The sequence below is a fragment of the Rhinichthys klamathensis genome, unplaced genomic scaffold (assembly GCF_029890125.1).
Source record: "Rhinichthys klamathensis goyatoka isolate OS25496 unplaced genomic scaffold, OSU_Roscu_1.1 h1tg000231l_1, whole genome shotgun sequence".
NCBI classification, from domain to species: Eukaryota; Metazoa; Chordata; class Actinopteri; order Cypriniformes; family Leuciscidae; genus Rhinichthys; species Rhinichthys klamathensis.
Window position 1 is genome coordinate 1563669 of NW_026606755.1, and position 18442 is coordinate 1582110.

Below are 18442 nucleotides of genomic sequence, written 5' to 3' on the forward strand. Positions count from 1 at the left end.
TTTGGCTTTTGATGATGCCATCTCTAAACGAACTGAGGTTCTCGTTATCCCCATCCAAATCCACGTGCTGAATTTGAAGGCAGGTTTAATTACATTCAATGTTTGAAATATCCAGATACATTTTGTTTGTTGAAATGGCCAAGTTTTAAAACCCTATAGGATGAGGTCTACAGCTACTAAACTAAAAGCTATTCTTTCATCAGCAAAATCAATTGACGTATGATGTACTTAAAGGTACGTGATCACTTTTGATGGTTATTGAATATCTACATTCAAAATCAACAAACTGAACTAATAAGGCCCCGATGGATTTCCCTACTGTTTTAATGATCACATATGATGGTGGGCGTTTGTTTGCTCGAACTGACCTTGGTGAATTATTTTTGTAACATTTTTAAGATGAAGCAAATAGTTCTCCCTGTAGTCCTTGCTGTGACCGACTGAAGGTATTTTTGTGTTTAAAACTGGAACATGTATAATGAGGCAAAGATTTTTTTTTTTTTTTTGCAAGATATGCCCAGTTATTCATGCTGTACATTCTCGGTTGGTGATTTTCCTCAACACAAAAACACAATCGATTCGCTACTAGACAGGGCAGAACTCAGAACCACATATAGCAAGGTATAGAAAACAGCTGAGAATACTTTGAAATTCACGTACGTATCACAATTCGAGTACCTGGAATATAACGTTTTGAAGTTCACCTCCGTGGCAGCAGAGGGCGCCGCCGCCGCAATGAAAGTCCGATATAGCAGAAGCGTAAATGACTTAAGGCCTTGTTGTTTGTGTATACAGACAGAATTGACACAATCTTTATAATCGATCAAGCAGGAACCTTATCGTGGTTCACGATGAGGTTTTTACGGGGGGGGCGCGACTGAAGAGTGGTGCGGACGAGATTTGTCTAGCTGCGGACTTCTACTGTCACTCCATGTCAAAAATTGCATTGGCCTGCTGAAACGGCGATAAAACAGAGTAGAACAGTCGTCCCTTCGTTGTGCTTGGCATTGTGAACACATTTTGGCTGCCATTTGGACAGAACAACAACAGGGAAATGAAAAGGAGCATCTGCTAACATTGAAAATTTAGAGTCAGGACAGTGAATCTGAACACACAGGGAACTTAAACTCATGGCTTGCAGGTAAATCTGAGAGTTATTGCTCTAGATGGATCTACTACATTAAAGATGCCTGTCATCAAGGGACAAAACTCGGCCCTCGCCAACGCAGTCTTGGAGAAGAACCACAGAATCAGAGTAAACACTCCAAACCTCACAGTAACACAGCGGTGTACAAAAAAGCAAAGGGCGCAAAAATGTCTCCCTAGGGATGAATGCCCATCCCGGAGTACATTTTGCCGAGGGTTTCGGGGAGTCATATCCGGACGCAACAAAAAGGCAAGCTTCAAAAGATGCTGATCCATACCTCTTGACAAGTAGAGGTCCATTTGGCCCCATAATCACAAAAAAAAACAAAAAGAAAACGAGAGAAAAGGCGCTTTTATAGGTCTATGGCATTTTCGAGACGAGGAGGAGAAGGTTCCTCCCATTCTGCCCAGCCTCAACACTACCCATAATGCAGTTCTCCCCAAATATTTGGTCTCCATTATTGATTCATTCTGATATAAATATCTTCATCTCTGTTAATGGAGCTCATCACCCCTGCGAACGATTGTTCTTGAGGCATCTCTCGGAGGTCGATATGAAAAAATTTGTTTTCTGATTACCCTACTAAAACACAATGCTTCGTTTCTCTCCCAGAAAGTCGGATATTTTCTTTAATGGCACTATCTTGGCAAATTAGCTTCCAAGGCAACAGCACGTGCACCTTTCCTCATTGGAATGTATCTGATCCACAGTAGTCCGTGTTGAATAGTTTGTTAGGCAGGCCGATTTGAGCGGCGTTCGGTCCGGTCATCATTAGGGAGTGCGGGCGTTTGGGCGTACAGGTTCTGGGTCCTGGAAAATATTGGGCTTCGTATGCTGTGCTGTGGTTCCTTTAGAGTTGATTGTCCAGTGTTTTAGCCTCACTTTCTGCTAGCACAAGCCGTGCGTGATCTTACACGGGTCGGTCCGCCGGACTCCATAAATTCAGTCTCAACCCTCCCCCAAACCCCCTGAACACTTCCCCTCCCGTCCCGTCCGATCCGTCACCGCCCTCAGCTGCTGCCAGACATCAGGTTAATGGCTTGTTCCAGTTTGTGTCGTAGCTTGTGTTTGCGACAGTAACCGTCTCTGTCCAGCGCTGTCAAAATCTGCAAGAGAGAGAGAGGAAAAGAGGGACAGGCCATTAAATGAAGGCCGAATTCATGTAATAATTCAATATTCAACATCGTTTTGAGCGTGAGAGTTTGTGGACGCTCACTGGAGCTCTTAATGACAATGATAAATGACCTCATCATATACGACACCGCACATTCATCAAGATCAAACCACGAATACAGAAACAACATTTGCATATCAATTCAAATCTCATGTGCATCTTCAAACTACCGTTAGGCATTCAAATACTGGCATTCAAGAGTCAAGTGTTTGGAGGGGTTTAAAGTATATATGGGTTTTTCAGTGTCATCTCTAATAAACTAAGTATTAAAGCAGCACTAAGTAGGAATTCCGTTTTTGTCAAACGGCGACCCCTAGAGTCGCTGTGGAGTACTTGTACTGTCGTGAATAGCACTCACGCAGAGATGGCTCGCACTCACGGCCGGATCCCCTCCCCCTGTACACCGGTACCTGTTCAGTAGGATGGACGCTGTAACGAATGGAAATAAGGTATGGCCCCTTTAAGAGCTGCGCGCGCCAAACACCACATGTATACGGCGCCGGGTTATTTCTGTTTGATGCTCATTTTATCAGAATTTTATCAGATCTGTTTTTTGCTATAAAGCAATTCGTTACCTCGCGAGACCTGATATCACACGATACTTCCTAACACTGAGGCCGGTGGCCCGCCGGCCCAAAGTTGCAAGGGTGGTTTTGCGGCTCACAGGCACCAGGGGGGTGCGAGACGACCACCATTCAACACGAAATCAGTAACATAAACATTACAATGACTCCAAAGCTGTTCGGTTAAGGTAAAAAAGTTACTTCGTTCACCTTTAAGTAAAGCAACACAGTCCAATGTAATATTCTTACTAGAGTCATTTATTAGAGATGACACTGAAAAACCCATACATTTTAAACCCCTCCAAAAACTTGACTCTTGAATGCTAGTATTTTGTGTAAATGTGTACCGCTTAGGACGGGGTGTAAATAAATGTCCCATGTCTAACCTCTTCCTTGTACTTGTTGATGTAGAAGTACAGTTCACTGAGCGCGCTCAGTGTGTTGAACTCGTTGCCATGGAGACGAGACTGCTCTACCAGATAGGCGTCCATGTCCTGATCGCTGATACTTGGCATCTTGCTGATGTCTCTGTAATATCTTGAAAACACACACACACACACACACACAAATACCCTGGTTAAAAATAATCCGCTTTGAATTGTAAATGAACAGTTTGAAAATGAAAATTTCAGTTTAGGCAGCATCTTCAGTTGGGCCTACTAGGGCAAGTACAGAATTACAATGACTATTGTTAAAAGTGGAGTGTCAGTATCCTCGCAGGTTTGGATCAGTCAGATAAAGTGTGTGGTAGTCTGAGGCATGTGTCCGTACCTCTCCACCCAGCTCTTGTAGTTGGGAATGTCTTTAGCATAGAGGAGCTTGTTTGACGGAGAGTCTTTGCCCAGGCGATGCTCAGACGTCGAGCAGGAGTCCATGAAGGTCTGAGCCACCACTGACAGACAGGCGTCTGTAATACTGTTCTTGTGGATGTCAAAGACAAACTGAGGGTTTTTGATCACATTGACCCAAAACCGCAGAGGAAGGCTGGGATAGAGATAGAGAGAGACAGAGAGAGACAGAGAGAGACACAATAAAATCTGATTACATCCAAAAAGCTTTTTAGTGATTGTGGTCTGTCTTGAATCGCACACACAAATACATTATTTTCCAATTGCTCCGAGAGCTTACTGCATTCACTAAACAAATGGAACCGAACTGGCGACCTGGCAAACAATCGAAACAGATGCTGTGGAAAATGAGGTCAAAGACCGGAAGTGCTCGGGATCTCACCAGTTGCTCTTCCAGGTGTGCCGTACGTCCGGGTCGGTGATCTGTCTCTTGTCCGCCTGCTCGTCCAGGAAATCAAACATGTATTTGATGGCCAGCGGGAGAGCGCTGCCGCGATGGGCCGTACTGAATACAGTCTCAAACAGATCATCCACAAACTTCTGCAGTGTGCCCTAAAACACCACACACAACAGTTTGCAACATGTTTCAATAAAATCTCTGCTGACATATCAGTCATTTTGTAGGCACTATTACATACATTTTATTAAATAAGCACTATTCGTGAGGTTTTAATTGATATGTTTTGAAACTTCAGTGTTATGGATGCCAAATGATTCTTATTAAATGGATTGCTCCGACTTGTTAAAAGCAATTCGTTCCATGTGCAAATAGTTCACTACAAAATTGTTTAAAAATGCATTATTTACTTTGGTACACACTTCTTGTACCAAAGCTATACGCGTTTAATTTGTTCTGTGTAATACAAAATTTCTAATTTTTGAACAATCACTACGTAGCTGAAGTCATACAACGACAAGTTCATATTGACCATGTCCGTCTTTGTGTGCGAACCGACCAAATTTAAGCTAGCCGGCATCTTGTTGGTTTGGGGTCAGTAAGACAAGTCTCTTCTGCTAACCAAGACTGCATTTATATGATCGAAAATACAGCAAAAACACTGAAATATTGTTACAATTTAAAACAACTGTTTTACATATAAATATATTTAAGCATGCGATTTATTACTGTGATGCAGAGCTAAATCTTCAGCATCATAACTCCAGTCTTCAGTGTCACATGATCCTTCAGAAATCATTCTAATATGCCGATTTTCTGCTCAAGAAACATGTAATATTATTTTTAGTCTAAAATAGTTGTTCTTCATTCATTATTTGATGAAAATAAAGGTTAAAAAGAACAGCATTTATTTAAAATAGAATATTTTGTAACAAAAAGTCTTTACTGTCACTTTTGATTCAAGTTCTTGCTGAGTAAAAGTAAAGAAAATCTTACAGAACCCAAACTTCTGATACATTGACGACAGGCTCCGTAAATAACGACAGAATCTTAATTTCTGGCTGATATAACCCTGGTATAACCATGGTAAAACACTGTAACAGCCTTGAGTTGTTTCTTTTGTTTTAATAAATACCTTCGTTTCCTGTGTATACAGGATGGTGTTCATGTACCTTGGTAGCCAGTAAGCGTGTGAGGTAAATCTCAGACACCATCTTGCTCCCGCGGTCTCCCTCCCGCTGGTCTGCGTGCTCGTGGTTCTTCACCAGGTGCCAGAGTTTGGTGCCCGTCTCCTGGTCAGGGGTGATCATGGGAGCCCTGGAACGCAGGCTGTCTGGACTGCTAGACGTCCTCAGGAGGCTCTCTACACCACAACGCCATTGAATCCACATTAGCAAATGTACTTCTTAATGCATTGCTTTTACATATCTTAGCCAGTACATCTAAACTCATTGTCTCTGAATCATAATATTTATCTTTTTAATGGCTGTCTCTCAAAAACTAGCGAGCCGAATCAACGTTTACTGTCTAGAAGGGTAGATGTCTACATAAACATCATTATGGCTGAAATGGATCCTCTTACAGGATGTGACTGATTTCAGACAGCCTACACATTGAGAGCATGTCTAAGGTGTCCAAAACTGCTGTTTAGCTAGGCAGCTCACAAGGTTTTTTTCACTGAAGAGCTCAAACAAACTGACTTCAGCCAAGATTGGTTGGTGAAAAGATCTTAAATTCCCATTTGAGTCAAACACGCTGCATGTGGCGCTACACAAAATGCTGAAAGAATCCGTGATATATTAAACAAACATGGCTAAAGCCGAGGATCATGTGGCGTAAAGCGATCCGAGAGACTGTGGCTTACCGTATCGACTGAGAGAGCGAGTGAACGTGAAGGAGTTGGCGATGTTGTAAGCGGATACTTGCTTCTGAACCAACGCCACCAAAGACCCATCTGTCACCTAAGATGGAAAAAGGAGAACTATAAAAAAAAAACATCTCCATTTTTTGTACAGCACGTGACAAGCATTTGTAAATTTGCATAACATAACGGAGCAGCTGCCAGGAAATGTTGTTCAACCTGGTAGTGCGCCAGTGTGTTCAATCTCTTCCAGTCGCTCTCGATCTTTGTGGTGACGTCTTCATCCTGAAGGATGATTCTGGTCAGTCGACCCTGTCGCCATTCTGTAGGAGGACAATGAATGCATTAGTCTGGGATAATGATGTTTCTGAAGTGTCGAAGGTAAAACTTTTGCTATGTTTTAGTCAACATGCGATAGATAGATAGATAGATAATAGATAGACAGAACAATAGATAGATCGATTGAACGATAGATAGAACGATTGAACGATGGATAGAACGATTGAACGATGGATAAAATTATAGATAGATAGATAGAACAATAGATAGATAGATTGAATGATAGATAGATAGATAGATAGATAGATAGGACGATAGATGGATAGGGCAGGCAGACAGATGGATAGAATGATAGATAGATAGACAGAACGATATATTGAATGATAGATAAAACGATAGATAGATTAATTGAACGATAGATAGGTAGAACAATAGATAGATCAGCTGAACGATAGATAGATAGAGCGATAGATCGATCGGTTCAACGATAGATAGAACGATTGAACGATGGATAGATTGATTGAACGATAGATAAAATGATAGATAGATAGATAGATAGATAGAACAATAGATAGATAGATAGGCTGAACGATAGATAGATAGAGCGATAGATCGATCGGTTGAACGATAGATAGAACGATGGATAGATTGATTGAACGATAGATAAAATGATAGATAGATAGAATAATAGATAGATAGATAGATAGATAGATAGATAGATAGATAGATAGATAGAACAATAGATAGAACAATAGATAGATAGATAGGCTGAACGATAGATAGATAGATAGAGCGATAGATCGATTGGTTGAACGATAGATAGAACGATGGATAGATTGATTGAACGATAGATAAAATGATAGATAGATAGATAGAATAATAGATAGATAGGTCGATTGAACGATAGATAGGGACAGATAGATAGGACGATAGATGGATAGGGCAGGCAGACAGATGGATAGAATGATAGATAGTTAGACAGAACGATATATTGAATGATAGATAAAACGATAGATAGATTAACTGAACGATAGACAGATAGAACAATAGATAGATAGATAGATCAGCTGAAGGATAGATAGATAGAACGTTAGATCGATCGGTTGAACGATAGATAGAACGATGGATAGATTGATTGAAGGATAGATAAAATGATAGATAGATAGATAGAACAATAGATAGATAGATCGATTGAACGATAGATAGGGACAGACAGATAGATAGTTTGAACGATAGATGGATAGGGCAGGCAGACAGATGGATAGAATGATAGATAGACAGAACGATATATTGAATGATAGATAAAACGATAGATAGATCGATTGAACGATAGATAGATAGAACAATAGATAGATGGATCGATCGGTTGAACGATAGATGGGATTAACATTACATGATTTATATGATCCTAATAATACTCAGTTATTACCCAGGTCCATGTCGTCGGCCTGCGGGCGCTGTGAGTACGGGATGCCCTTGTACACGGCATCTAGCAGCTTGTCCTTCACCTGAGTGATCGTGTCACAGTTTAGCACCTTAACAGGGATTTCTGTACCGGCCTCTCCCTCCGGAGGAATACACATGAGCGTCTGAGAGAGCAACACAGATACAGCACAATATTTAAGAAAACACGACAATATTGATTGACAAGATGACCAGCAAAAACACAAAAACAAGTCTCCATTAAAATCTAATATGCAGACCGCACACTCTAACATACGCATGGACTTACGAGGGTGCAGAAAGGTCAAGACACATTTTATTATACACAGTGGGAGACTGGAGCTCGCTTTGGCCCGGCTCTGCCAGCCTATCAAAGATTGATCGAGATCCTGTTTCATGCTTCGGCCTGATTTATCATAATAGCCATCTCAACTTTAACTGTTATGTCAATGGTGAAATATTTATCCGCCAGCAAAGCGGTATTCAGAATATGTGAAACGCGCGGGTTTTGATAAAACGGTCACAGATCGATAAAAACAAACGGCTAGAAGTGATTGATCCGGCCACAAACAAGGATTCATATGGCATTTCTGAAGGTAAAAGATACTTCCAGCTGAAATGTGTCATCTTTTTGATATTATAATACTTTCTCCCATTCATTTAATATGCATGCAGACACAACTTTATAGGTTGATTTCCATGAAAAGTGTAAACAATGTCTCTGTCTTGCTAACAAAATATGAATCTGTTTGTTTTAAGCGACCTGACCAAAACAGCAACAATGTACTCAACCAATGCCGTGTAAATAAATAAATGAATGAACAAATACGTTAAAATGTACACAATTTGACATGCTGTTTCTAGCTTCTTTCTAAACGCTCAGAAATCACAAAATGAATCGCAAAAAAGCATAACCATAGCACAATGTCCTAATAAAACATGCTAACACCATGGTGCTTTTGCTGCTACTTTTAGTGTATGAAAATGCATTATCATTTTTGTACCATAATTACTATGGCAAAATCTAATAAAGCTATAAAACTTTCATGCAGCCATATAGCATTAGTAAAAAATAATAATAAGACAAGCTGTAGAATGTGTGCATCAGCTCATTTATGCAGCCAGTAGCATAAGCGAAACGAGATTCATAAAAAACAGCCCTCAGCACTTACCAAGTGAGTAACACATACAAATAACAGCTTTATAAATAGGCAGTTGAGTTGCATTAAAGAGCCGAGCGTTTATTATGGAGCCGATGCTTTGATTTATCTCCGTTCACACTGTGACAACAGTCCATATAAATGAATGAGAAGACCTTTTGTGCGCATGGCCCGCGTAAATCGTGTGATTAAAACAATGCAGCTGGCACTGGTGCGCGACTGAGCATCCGTAATCGCGGCTACTCGCTGATCATTAGCTCACGGCAATTCCTCCCTCCAGCCGCGGCTCACACGCGAGAGGTTTGTGATTAAAACCCAATTACACAGTAAATTACGGAATTCTCCCAGAGACGGAGCCCAGCTATATTTAGGACACCCGACGCTGGTTTAGGAACCGGATTGGGTTGAAACTAGGAGCTTGGAGGAAATGAGGGTTTTACGAAAGCTTAACATGAAGATCAGTTCTCGTCTCTGGCTGTGTGTGTGTGTGTGTGTGTGTGTGTGTGAAGATGAGAGAGTGTGTAAAGGTGACTTTAGTGTCCTTTAGCACGTTCATCACCCGGCTGAGCCGTTAATGGTTAAAGGAATTAAATACTGTATCAAATTCAGATGTTTTCAGCTGGAAATTATATCTATTAATATTAATACTTACCTTAGTATTGCTAATAGTCTTTGTTGGTAACACTTTATTTTAAGGCGCTTGTAATAAGCAGTAATTAACAGTTAATAAGACACTTATAAGACCTTATAAGATGCATATAAGATGCATATAAGCATTAACTAATGATAATAAATAAATTCAATTAAATAATACATTTTTTCAAGTATCAATACATTGCACTTTTAGAACAGCCGTACAAACATAAATGGTAACACAAACTCCCAGTCACTTAAAATTTGACCTTCCCAAGAGGGAGTAGTTTCCCTGATCTCTTCAGGGCCTGGACCTTTAATTAACCCTTATATGAAGTAGTTAATGCTTATATGCATCTTATAAGGTCTTATAAACTGTTAATTACTGCTTATTACAAGCACCTTAAAATAAAGTGTTACCGTCTTTTCACACCAATTTTGGCACAAAGAAGATACACAATTTTATGAAATATCATACTGCAATATTCCAGCGTTTTTAGTTTTCATTTTTTTTATTATCAAAGGCTATATTGTCATTACAATTGCTGTCATGCTTATATTTCATATTTTATGATGGTATTCTGTCCGTATTTGCAAGACCAATGCAAGATCCAGTATCTTTTAATTTATTCAAATGTAACCAATTATGATTTAGATCCTAGTTTTAATCAGTGTCCCATTGGCCCTTTAGTCCCATCTGAGAAAAAACAGACTTGAGACCTCAAATGCCACTGAAATATTCTATAGAAATGTAATCTTATGCATAAATATATATATTTTTTAAACAACTTTTGATACATCAACTACCAATGACATTTAAATGAACTTTAAGGGATATAAAAATTGATTGACTGATCTCATTAGACTTGCGGTTTGGACCAGCTGCGGGCGCCAACTTCTAGTCAGAGACGTTGGAATTAATTCAACTCTCACAGTGCATTATGGGATTGAATGAGCCCACTCGATAATGTCCACTATGGCTTCTGACACCACTAGGAATGGCTGTTCCCTCAAAAAGTGCCCTTTTTAAGGGTATAGGGGGCGATTTCGAACACAGACATGGTTTACGCAGATCTTCTTTTCGCTTGTTTTTGGATCCGGAGATGCTCGACTCAATGGCAGGGAAAGAGTTAAGGTTCTCCGGTTCTCAGTTCCGAATCCCAGTTGTACACTGATGGTATCCCTCATCAGTGTCCCATCGGCCCTTTAGTCCCTTCTGAGATAAAACCGGCTTAAAAGCTCAAATGCCAATCAGACTGATGATATCAGGCCAGGCAGGGTAAGTTATAAAATTACTTTGAGAGCAGGGTTTGTCAGAGGTGCAATAACGGGGACAAACAAAGAATGAGCTGATATGTGTCTCGCCCTCCCTTCGTCTGACCTGATCAGAGCCTGTAATGACTGAAACAAATCTGAGAATTTATCATGGCACTCATAAAACAAACCCAAGGCTCAACAGACAGCCAGGAAATACAGCGGCTGATTTAAACTCTCTCTCTCACATACACAAACACGACTACACAAAAAGAGCATATTTACTCTCTGTCTGTGGCTCTGTGCCGACAGAGATCTGTGCATTGATTTTAAATGGAACAATACGGGTCGACCAATGAATGAGCTTTAATCTATGGCTGCTCAGTGGTAGTTACAGCTATAGGACAGATCATCAATTCCACAGTATTCAGGATAGCTCAGCTTAAGGGAATCGATATGTAGCACAGTTATTCAGCTGTCTTAGCTGTCAACCCTAAAGAGAGGCCCCTAGGGGCCGTCAGAAAAGGTCAGGCTCACCTGTGATACAGCGTTTATGTTGATATGTTCATTAGGAGTGTAAATATTTGCTCTTGTTTCGACACATTTTGAATTATAAATCGGATTGTTCCAGTTCTGAATGCATGCTCACTTCCACCTCATTCTTACATTTAGATTATATTTGCCATCATCTCTTGCCCACATTAGTGATGACTAAATTCACTTGTAGCTTTTAAAACCATTTTATGAATGAGCTTAAATGAGGCATTTATATAGTGCTTTCATACATGTACGAATTCACTCACTCGTTTTCATTCACTACTTGTGGACTATATTAGAGGACTAATGTAGGGAATAGTGAATGAGGGTACAGGGGGCGATTTCGAACACAGCCCACAAACAGCGGATAGAAATTGTTTACGCACAAGTTAGTTAACATGATCACCAAACATTCAAAATCACATAAATCCAAACTGCTTAATGTTACCAAATGAAATGTCGAACCCACAAACAGGTGTAGGACTGTGAATGGACTCGATCTACTCCATCTGTGTTTTGATCATCGTTCTGAATCCCATTTGGACGAAGTCTTTGACAAAAAAGTTTTTGTTCAAAATATTTTTTTGATAAACATAAGTGCTGGTAAAAAAGAATGAATAATGAGAGAATAAAATCTTTTTTTGTTTTGTTTAAAAGCAGGGCTCTGTTCTTTCTTCAGATATATTGACTGTTTATATATTCAAGTAAACGCTGACAGGGAAACAGTTACCCAGAACCTGTTTCATAAAAAAACTAAACGCTTGCATTAGTCTTGCAAATACGGACAGAATACCATCATAAAATCAGAAATATAAAAATGACAGTCATTGTCATGATGATATAGTCTTTTAAATAAAACGTTGAACTAAAAACTACAAATGATATATCATTCAGATGCATTGACTAATATTAAATATGAATGTATATGTTCTTTGTACCAAAATCTTGGACTTTCTAACATGTAGAAGACATGGTAAAGTGTGTATTAGTAATACTAATGTAAGTATTAGTATTAATAGATATACTTTCTAGCTGGGACCATCTGACAAGGTAAAATATTTGTAAGCATTTAGGTCTTTTTCAAATGTGTATTTCGAGCTGAAATCAAACACTTGTTCTCTCCAATGAGACTGGGGGTGCTGGGAGACGGGAAGAGGGATTATGGGATACATGAGAGAGCGTCACCATGGGGACACTGACCAGCTGCTTGTAGTCGATTTGCTGTCGGATGAGCTTGTCTTCGCTCAGGGAGTATCTGGCCTCTCCTGTGATGGCATCTATGGGACCTTTTTCCATCTGTTGTTTTATAGCACAGTAGAGCATAAACAGAGGCTCACCAGCACACTCCTGCATGGAGATGGAGAGAGAGAGAGAGAGAGAGAGAGAGAGAGAGAGAGAGAGAGAGAGAGAGAGGTCATATTCAACACTTTCGTAGCATTTTATTTCCTCCCAAAAGTCCACTTATAATGTTAGTCAAGGTTTCTTGCACCAAAGGTTTACAGTACATAATCCTTTTCCACTTTCTCACTGACCCACAGAATTAAACATGCTGTTTTTGCAGCTGTATTTAAAGACGTCTTTATGTAAAGTAAATGACATCTGTTACGGTACATTCTGGTTAATGGATTCTCACACTTCCTGTGACACTGCTGCACAAATACATGTAAAGACAATATCCACTGTTGTTTTTCTGTTGAATTTGGGTTTCAATATTAATTTTCTTACAGAATTTAATACTTTTTTTCTTTTTTTCAGAAAGGACACATTAAATTGATCAAAAGTACAGTAAAGATTTTTATATGGTAACAAAAGTAACCTAAAAATGTACAAGGCTTTTCACAAAAATTTAAATTCAGCACTGATAATAATTATAAATGTTTCATGATCTGGAAATCAGTATATTAGAAGGATTGCTGAAGGATCATGTGACACTGAAGACTGGAGTAATGATGCATTTTTTATATATGTATATATATATATATATATATATATATACACATATAAAACAGTTCTTTTAATAGTAATAATGTTTCACAATATTATGTTTTTTATTGTACTTTTGATCAAATAAATGGAGCCTTGTGAGCATAAGAGAGTTCTTTTAAAACATAAAAATAATCTTACAACCCCAAACTTTTGAATGATAGTGTTCACTTGGATAGAAAAAAAACTAGAGATCTCAAACCCATTATATTCACTACATGAAATCACAAAATCACATGACATCAAATGTTAATAATTATGAATAAAAACGCAAAACATCGAATATATAACAAATCCCATTCAGAAGCAGAAGCGTGTTGTGAACTAAGACTCAACGATATATTGAAAAGAACTCGATATCGCTATGACAAATCACCCCACTCATTCTAGAAAGAATAATTATTTTCCATATACACCTATTCAAGTCATCTGGTGAACATTCTTCAAATAGCAGAAAAGTAAATATCGCTTTTTCCAATATCGTGCCCCCCTATTCTAGTCTGTCTATTTAGCACTTCAGTGCTTTACTTTCCAAAAGATCAAGAACATCTTGATTTCCATTATATGTCTCCTTTAAAACCTTTTACCTTTAAAGAACACGCTAAAGAACATCCTGTGCAAAATACCACAGACCATCAATTCAATAAAATCACAGCGAGCTGTAATTTTCCACACACTTCGAAAATGCATAATTGCACCTTTAAATACAGAGGAAAACGCAATGAACAGAGAGACAAAAAAAGACATTCTGACCAAAAGCAAAAAAAAAAGAGAGAGAAATAAGAAGGCGAGCGTGCAGAGAAAGAAAGCGCGGCCGTGAGAAGGAGAGACGTGGCCAATCACGGTTCTTTTCAGATGGCATTTGTGAAGTGTGGAGAAGTCTCCAATTACCCACTTAAAAACGTTTGATGACTAAACAGCGATACTGAGGGGAGGCTATTATTTAGTTCTTAGGCGAGATCAGCTTGACATTATTAATTACAGCATGACATCCTGAATCACACTCTTCTAACGCAGACGGAGAGGGTTACCCAGCATCCATTGCACGCCTAACAGCAAGTAATTCTAAACAACCAGCCTTCGAACTCTATGTCAAATGCATTTAGTCCTAATATATACATCAAATCCGCATCTTTTTATTGCTTTTAGAGGCTGTCTGCGTTCTGGCTCCGTCTGCTTTTCATAGTCTGGCTGTCAGACCCTGTTATGACACAACAGATGTGTGTCACATGATCCGCGCCAGGATTCACTCGCTAACGGACACATTTGAACGCTGAATTCACGCAGTTTAACGTATGCGGTGTAAATGCAGATGACATGAACTGACAGCACAAGAGGAAGCCCTAAAAGTCTGTTAACAAATATATTGATGTTACCCTTGAAGAGTTAGTTCACCCCAAAATGAAAATGATGTCATTGTTGGCACACCCTCACGTGGTAGCAAACCTGCATGACTTTCTTTTGCGAAACTCTAAAGGAGAAATCATATAATGAAAGCATACAGTGACAATGGACTGTCAAGCTAATAAAATAAAATGAAAATAAAACTTTTTCAGCGGTTAGGCGAGATCAAAAAGTTTGTTGTTATTTTGTAAGTCTATTTAAGTCTAGAATATAATGCTTACTTGGATTATAGTTTTATGGTGATTTATTTATTCATTATATTTTATTTTATTTTAGCTTGACAGTCCTTGGTCACTGTATGCTTTCATTCTATGATTTCTCCTCTTGAGTTTTAAACCAGCTTAAGTTGTTTTGCTACAGTAGTTATAGCTGGTCTCTCAGGCTGGTCAAACTGGTCTGTTGGCAGATTTCTAGAGGCTTTAGAGGCTGGTCAGGCTAGGAGACCCAGCAAAACTAACTTGGCCAGTCTAAACATCCCCTTGTGTCCCCTTCCTTGTAATAAATAAAAACGTCATACAGGTTTGGAATAATATGAGGAGGAATAAATAATGACATTAACAGATGTGAATGCTTTGGCTCACAATATTTATGAAATGCATTACAAGTACACATCCAGGCAGTGCAATAGAGCCGTACCGAGGAGGCAATTCATGGTAATTACTTCTAGAGGCCTGTATGGTGGCCAAAACACTTTAACATCTGCACTGATGGGACGTAAAGATACTAGGCGGCCGGCCAGCGCTACATTCCACAGGGCAATTCCAGCCCTGAATGCACAAAGGGCCTGATGTTAGCGCTAATAGCCATCTCAATCAGCTTTAGCTTAATACAGCGGCCATCTTGGTGAACTCTGGAACACCTGACAGGATGTGGGATTGAGCGAGTGCCCTCATGACCTTGACAGGCCTGGTTTCAGGGTTGGGTGGAAGCCGTGGCATTCCTGAGTCGCTATCTGGAGCGTAGGCGTTAGCGAGATTTATTAGCGGGCTTTGCGATGAGTCAGCCTGTCAAAAACGTCAGCGCGCCAAAACCTTGTCGCAAACAAGATGCTAGTTAGCCAGAGAGAAGTTTGAGGATGTGGCTCAATTACATGTAGGACTTCACATAGCACATTATTAAAATTGATTGAATGTTAATGGTAGAAAACAGGTCACAAACCTTAAGGAAGCGGTGCAGGAGGAACGTGAACCAGTTGGTGAGCATCTTCTCAGCCACAGATTCAGTCCTGCAAAGACAATAATAAATGCCATAAATGCAAATGATGCTGTGGGGTTTCTAGGCTGTTCTAAATGGTTGCTAAGGCATTGCTAGGTAGTTGTTATGCTGTTCTGAGTGGTTCTACCATGCTGCTATGTGGTTCCTAAAGTGTTCTAGCTCATTGTTAGGGCAATGCTTGGTGGTTGCTAATGTGTTCTTGGTGGCTGCTAGGCTGTTCCTATGCAGTTTCTAAGGTATCCTGCGGCATTGGTAGGGTCTTACTATGCTGTTGATCATTTTTTTCTGGGTTTTTGCATGCTGCTATGTGGCTGTTTAAGTGGTATAATGTGTTATGAATGGTTGCTAGGGCATTACTATGCAGTTGCTATGATGTTATGGGTAGGTTCTTGGGGTTTTCAGGGCATTGCTATGCAGTTGGGTTGCAACTTTTCTGGGGGATTGATAGGGCCTTGCGGTGTTAGGGTGTTCTGAGTAGTTTTATCATGCTGCTATGTGGTTGTTAAAGTGTTCTAGTGGGTTGCTATGGAATTGCTATGTGTTGTGGGGTTGCCAGGGCATTGCAAGGTGGTTGCTAAGATGTTCTGGGGAGTTGTTAGGGCGCTGCTATGTAGTTGCTAAGCTTTTCTGGTTGTTCTCTAGGGCATTGCTATGCAGTTGCTAAGGTGTTCCAGGGAGTTTCGATGGAATTTCTAGGTGTTTGCCAAAAATTTCTGGGGGATTGATAGGGCCTTACTATGTCAGGGTGTTCTGAGTGGGTTTACCATGCTACTAAGTGGTTGTTAAAGGGTTCAAGGTGGTTGCTAGGGTGTTGCTATGCAGTTACTAAGGTGTTCTAGGGGGTTTCTAGGTTTGCTAAGATGTTCTGGGGGATTAATATGGCCTTACTATGTTAGGGTGTTCTGAGTGGTTTTATCATGCTGCTATATGGTTGCTAAAGTGTTCTCGGTGGTTGCTGGTGTGTTGCTATGAAGTTGCTAAGGTGTTCTGAGGGTTGCTAAGGCGTTGCTATGTGAGTGGCCATTTGATAATGATATGATGAGGAGTGGTTGCTAAGTGCATATCATTATTTCACAAATGTGATGATGAATCCTCAAGTAACTTTGGAGGATATTTGGGTTGGCCATGTTCCACAATATGAGGCACCTCTTACCGTCTAAGCAGCAGTTTAGGGTGGTTACGATTCTCCAGGTTCTTTTCGATCAGGTCGGCCAGAAGCTGTTTGAGAACCACAGTGGCGTACTCCATCCGTCCCTGCAGCGCCGCCATAAGGAGGGAGGCCACATTGCCACGATCCCGCATGGAGAAGGACCTTTGAGCCTCCAGCGTGTGGATGAAGGTCAGCAGGAACATCTTGTTGTGCAGCAGTTGACTGAACAAGCGCAGAGACTTCTCCACATTAGCTGGAGACTGAGAGGAGAGGGAGCATTTGATTAAACGAAAGAAAAAGCAGGAGAACAAAAACAGAAATGGAAAAGGCAGACAGGAAGGAGATGAGAGAAACATGTGCAACAACAATTGTTGCCTGAATGCATACTTGGAAAAAAGCTCAGCTGCAGTGAGATTTAATTGTTCTTTGCTGACTATTTTCAAAACATTTTTCGGTAAGGCACGTCTCTAGACGACTATTCCACCAGGGCCTCGCAGGGCTGCTGATTTCATTCTGCCTGAGGTTTTAATTAAAAAGCATGCTGAAAGAGGGGCGTTCGCTCTGAAGCTCACTACTGAGACAGCAGTACCGTAGCTTCAGAGCTTAGGGGATCTTTTTAAAGCACATCTAGCGTTTTTTTTGCTTTCTTTTTTTGGCAGGAGGATTAAAGGAAAATGGTCTATGAGTTGTGGCAACCTACTTATTGGCACTTGCGAGTGACAGACGACACATGGGGACAGAGAAATTGAACCAGGATGTTTTAAAAGTTCCCTTACGTCCAGCTCCTTTAGAACCGGGTGTTCTTCGATGCCAGGGAACATCACTCTCATGGTGTAGGTGCGATACTCCAGGAAAGGGATCTTCACACCGTCCATGTCGTTCGTCAGCTCTTGGATGTCTGTCTGCAGCTCAGCGAATGCTGAGAAGAATAAAGAACAGAGATACGCACCCATCAGACTGAAGAACACCTCATATGCTTTGACAGACAGATATACCAGGGGCCCGGGGGTCGTGACCATATTTTGAGATTACTGGCATTGGCAACTATAGCAGAAATATTGTGTCAATCTCCTGTCATTTATGAACTTAAGACTCCTGTCAATTTAATGAACAATTACACAGAACCATTTACATTTATTGAAGAGTTCAAATCAACTAAACAAGAATTTAATTTAATGGGTTTCCTTTGTAACTTTTCAGTGCAGCTGGTTGTTTTGTTGATGTTGATCAGAGACTCTTTTCCTGTCTAATTGGGCAGTTTTTACATCCATCACGGAATCAGGCTTGCGAGATTAAATGATCCATTACTGATTGAAAGTATGAAAACTGAAGTCATTTGTCTGCAATTTAGTTTTAGTGCACAATACAATTGTCTGTTCTTAATTTACAATCAC

The 18442-nt window shown here is 40.1% G+C and overlaps 1 protein-coding gene across 1 annotated transcript in view; it reads right to left on the reverse strand.

Annotated features, from left to right (window-relative positions):
* Positions 1-218: 218 nt before the first annotated feature.
* The window catches only part of plxna3 (plexin A3), a 177439-nt gene continuing 159215 nt past the window's right edge, over positions 219-18442 (reverse strand). Inside the window, exons 21-32 of the mRNA XM_056265275.1 lie at positions 17825-17967; positions 17052-17308; positions 15842-15908; positions 12497-12643; positions 7699-7858; positions 6210-6313; positions 5994-6090; positions 5302-5492; positions 4115-4284; positions 3656-3868; positions 3271-3421; positions 219-2253 (exon numbers count right to left, since the gene is read on the reverse strand). Of these exons, the coding sequence (XP_056121250.1) occupies positions 2158-2253; positions 3271-3421; positions 3656-3868; positions 4115-4284; positions 5302-5492; positions 5994-6090; positions 6210-6313; positions 7699-7858; positions 12497-12643; positions 15842-15908; positions 17052-17308; positions 17825-17967 (1796 nt within the window). The 3' untranslated portion in view covers positions 219-2157. The remainder of the gene's footprint in view (positions 2254-3270; positions 3422-3655; positions 3869-4114; positions 4285-5301; positions 5493-5993; positions 6091-6209; positions 6314-7698; positions 7859-12496; positions 12644-15841; positions 15909-17051; positions 17309-17824; positions 17968-18442) is intronic.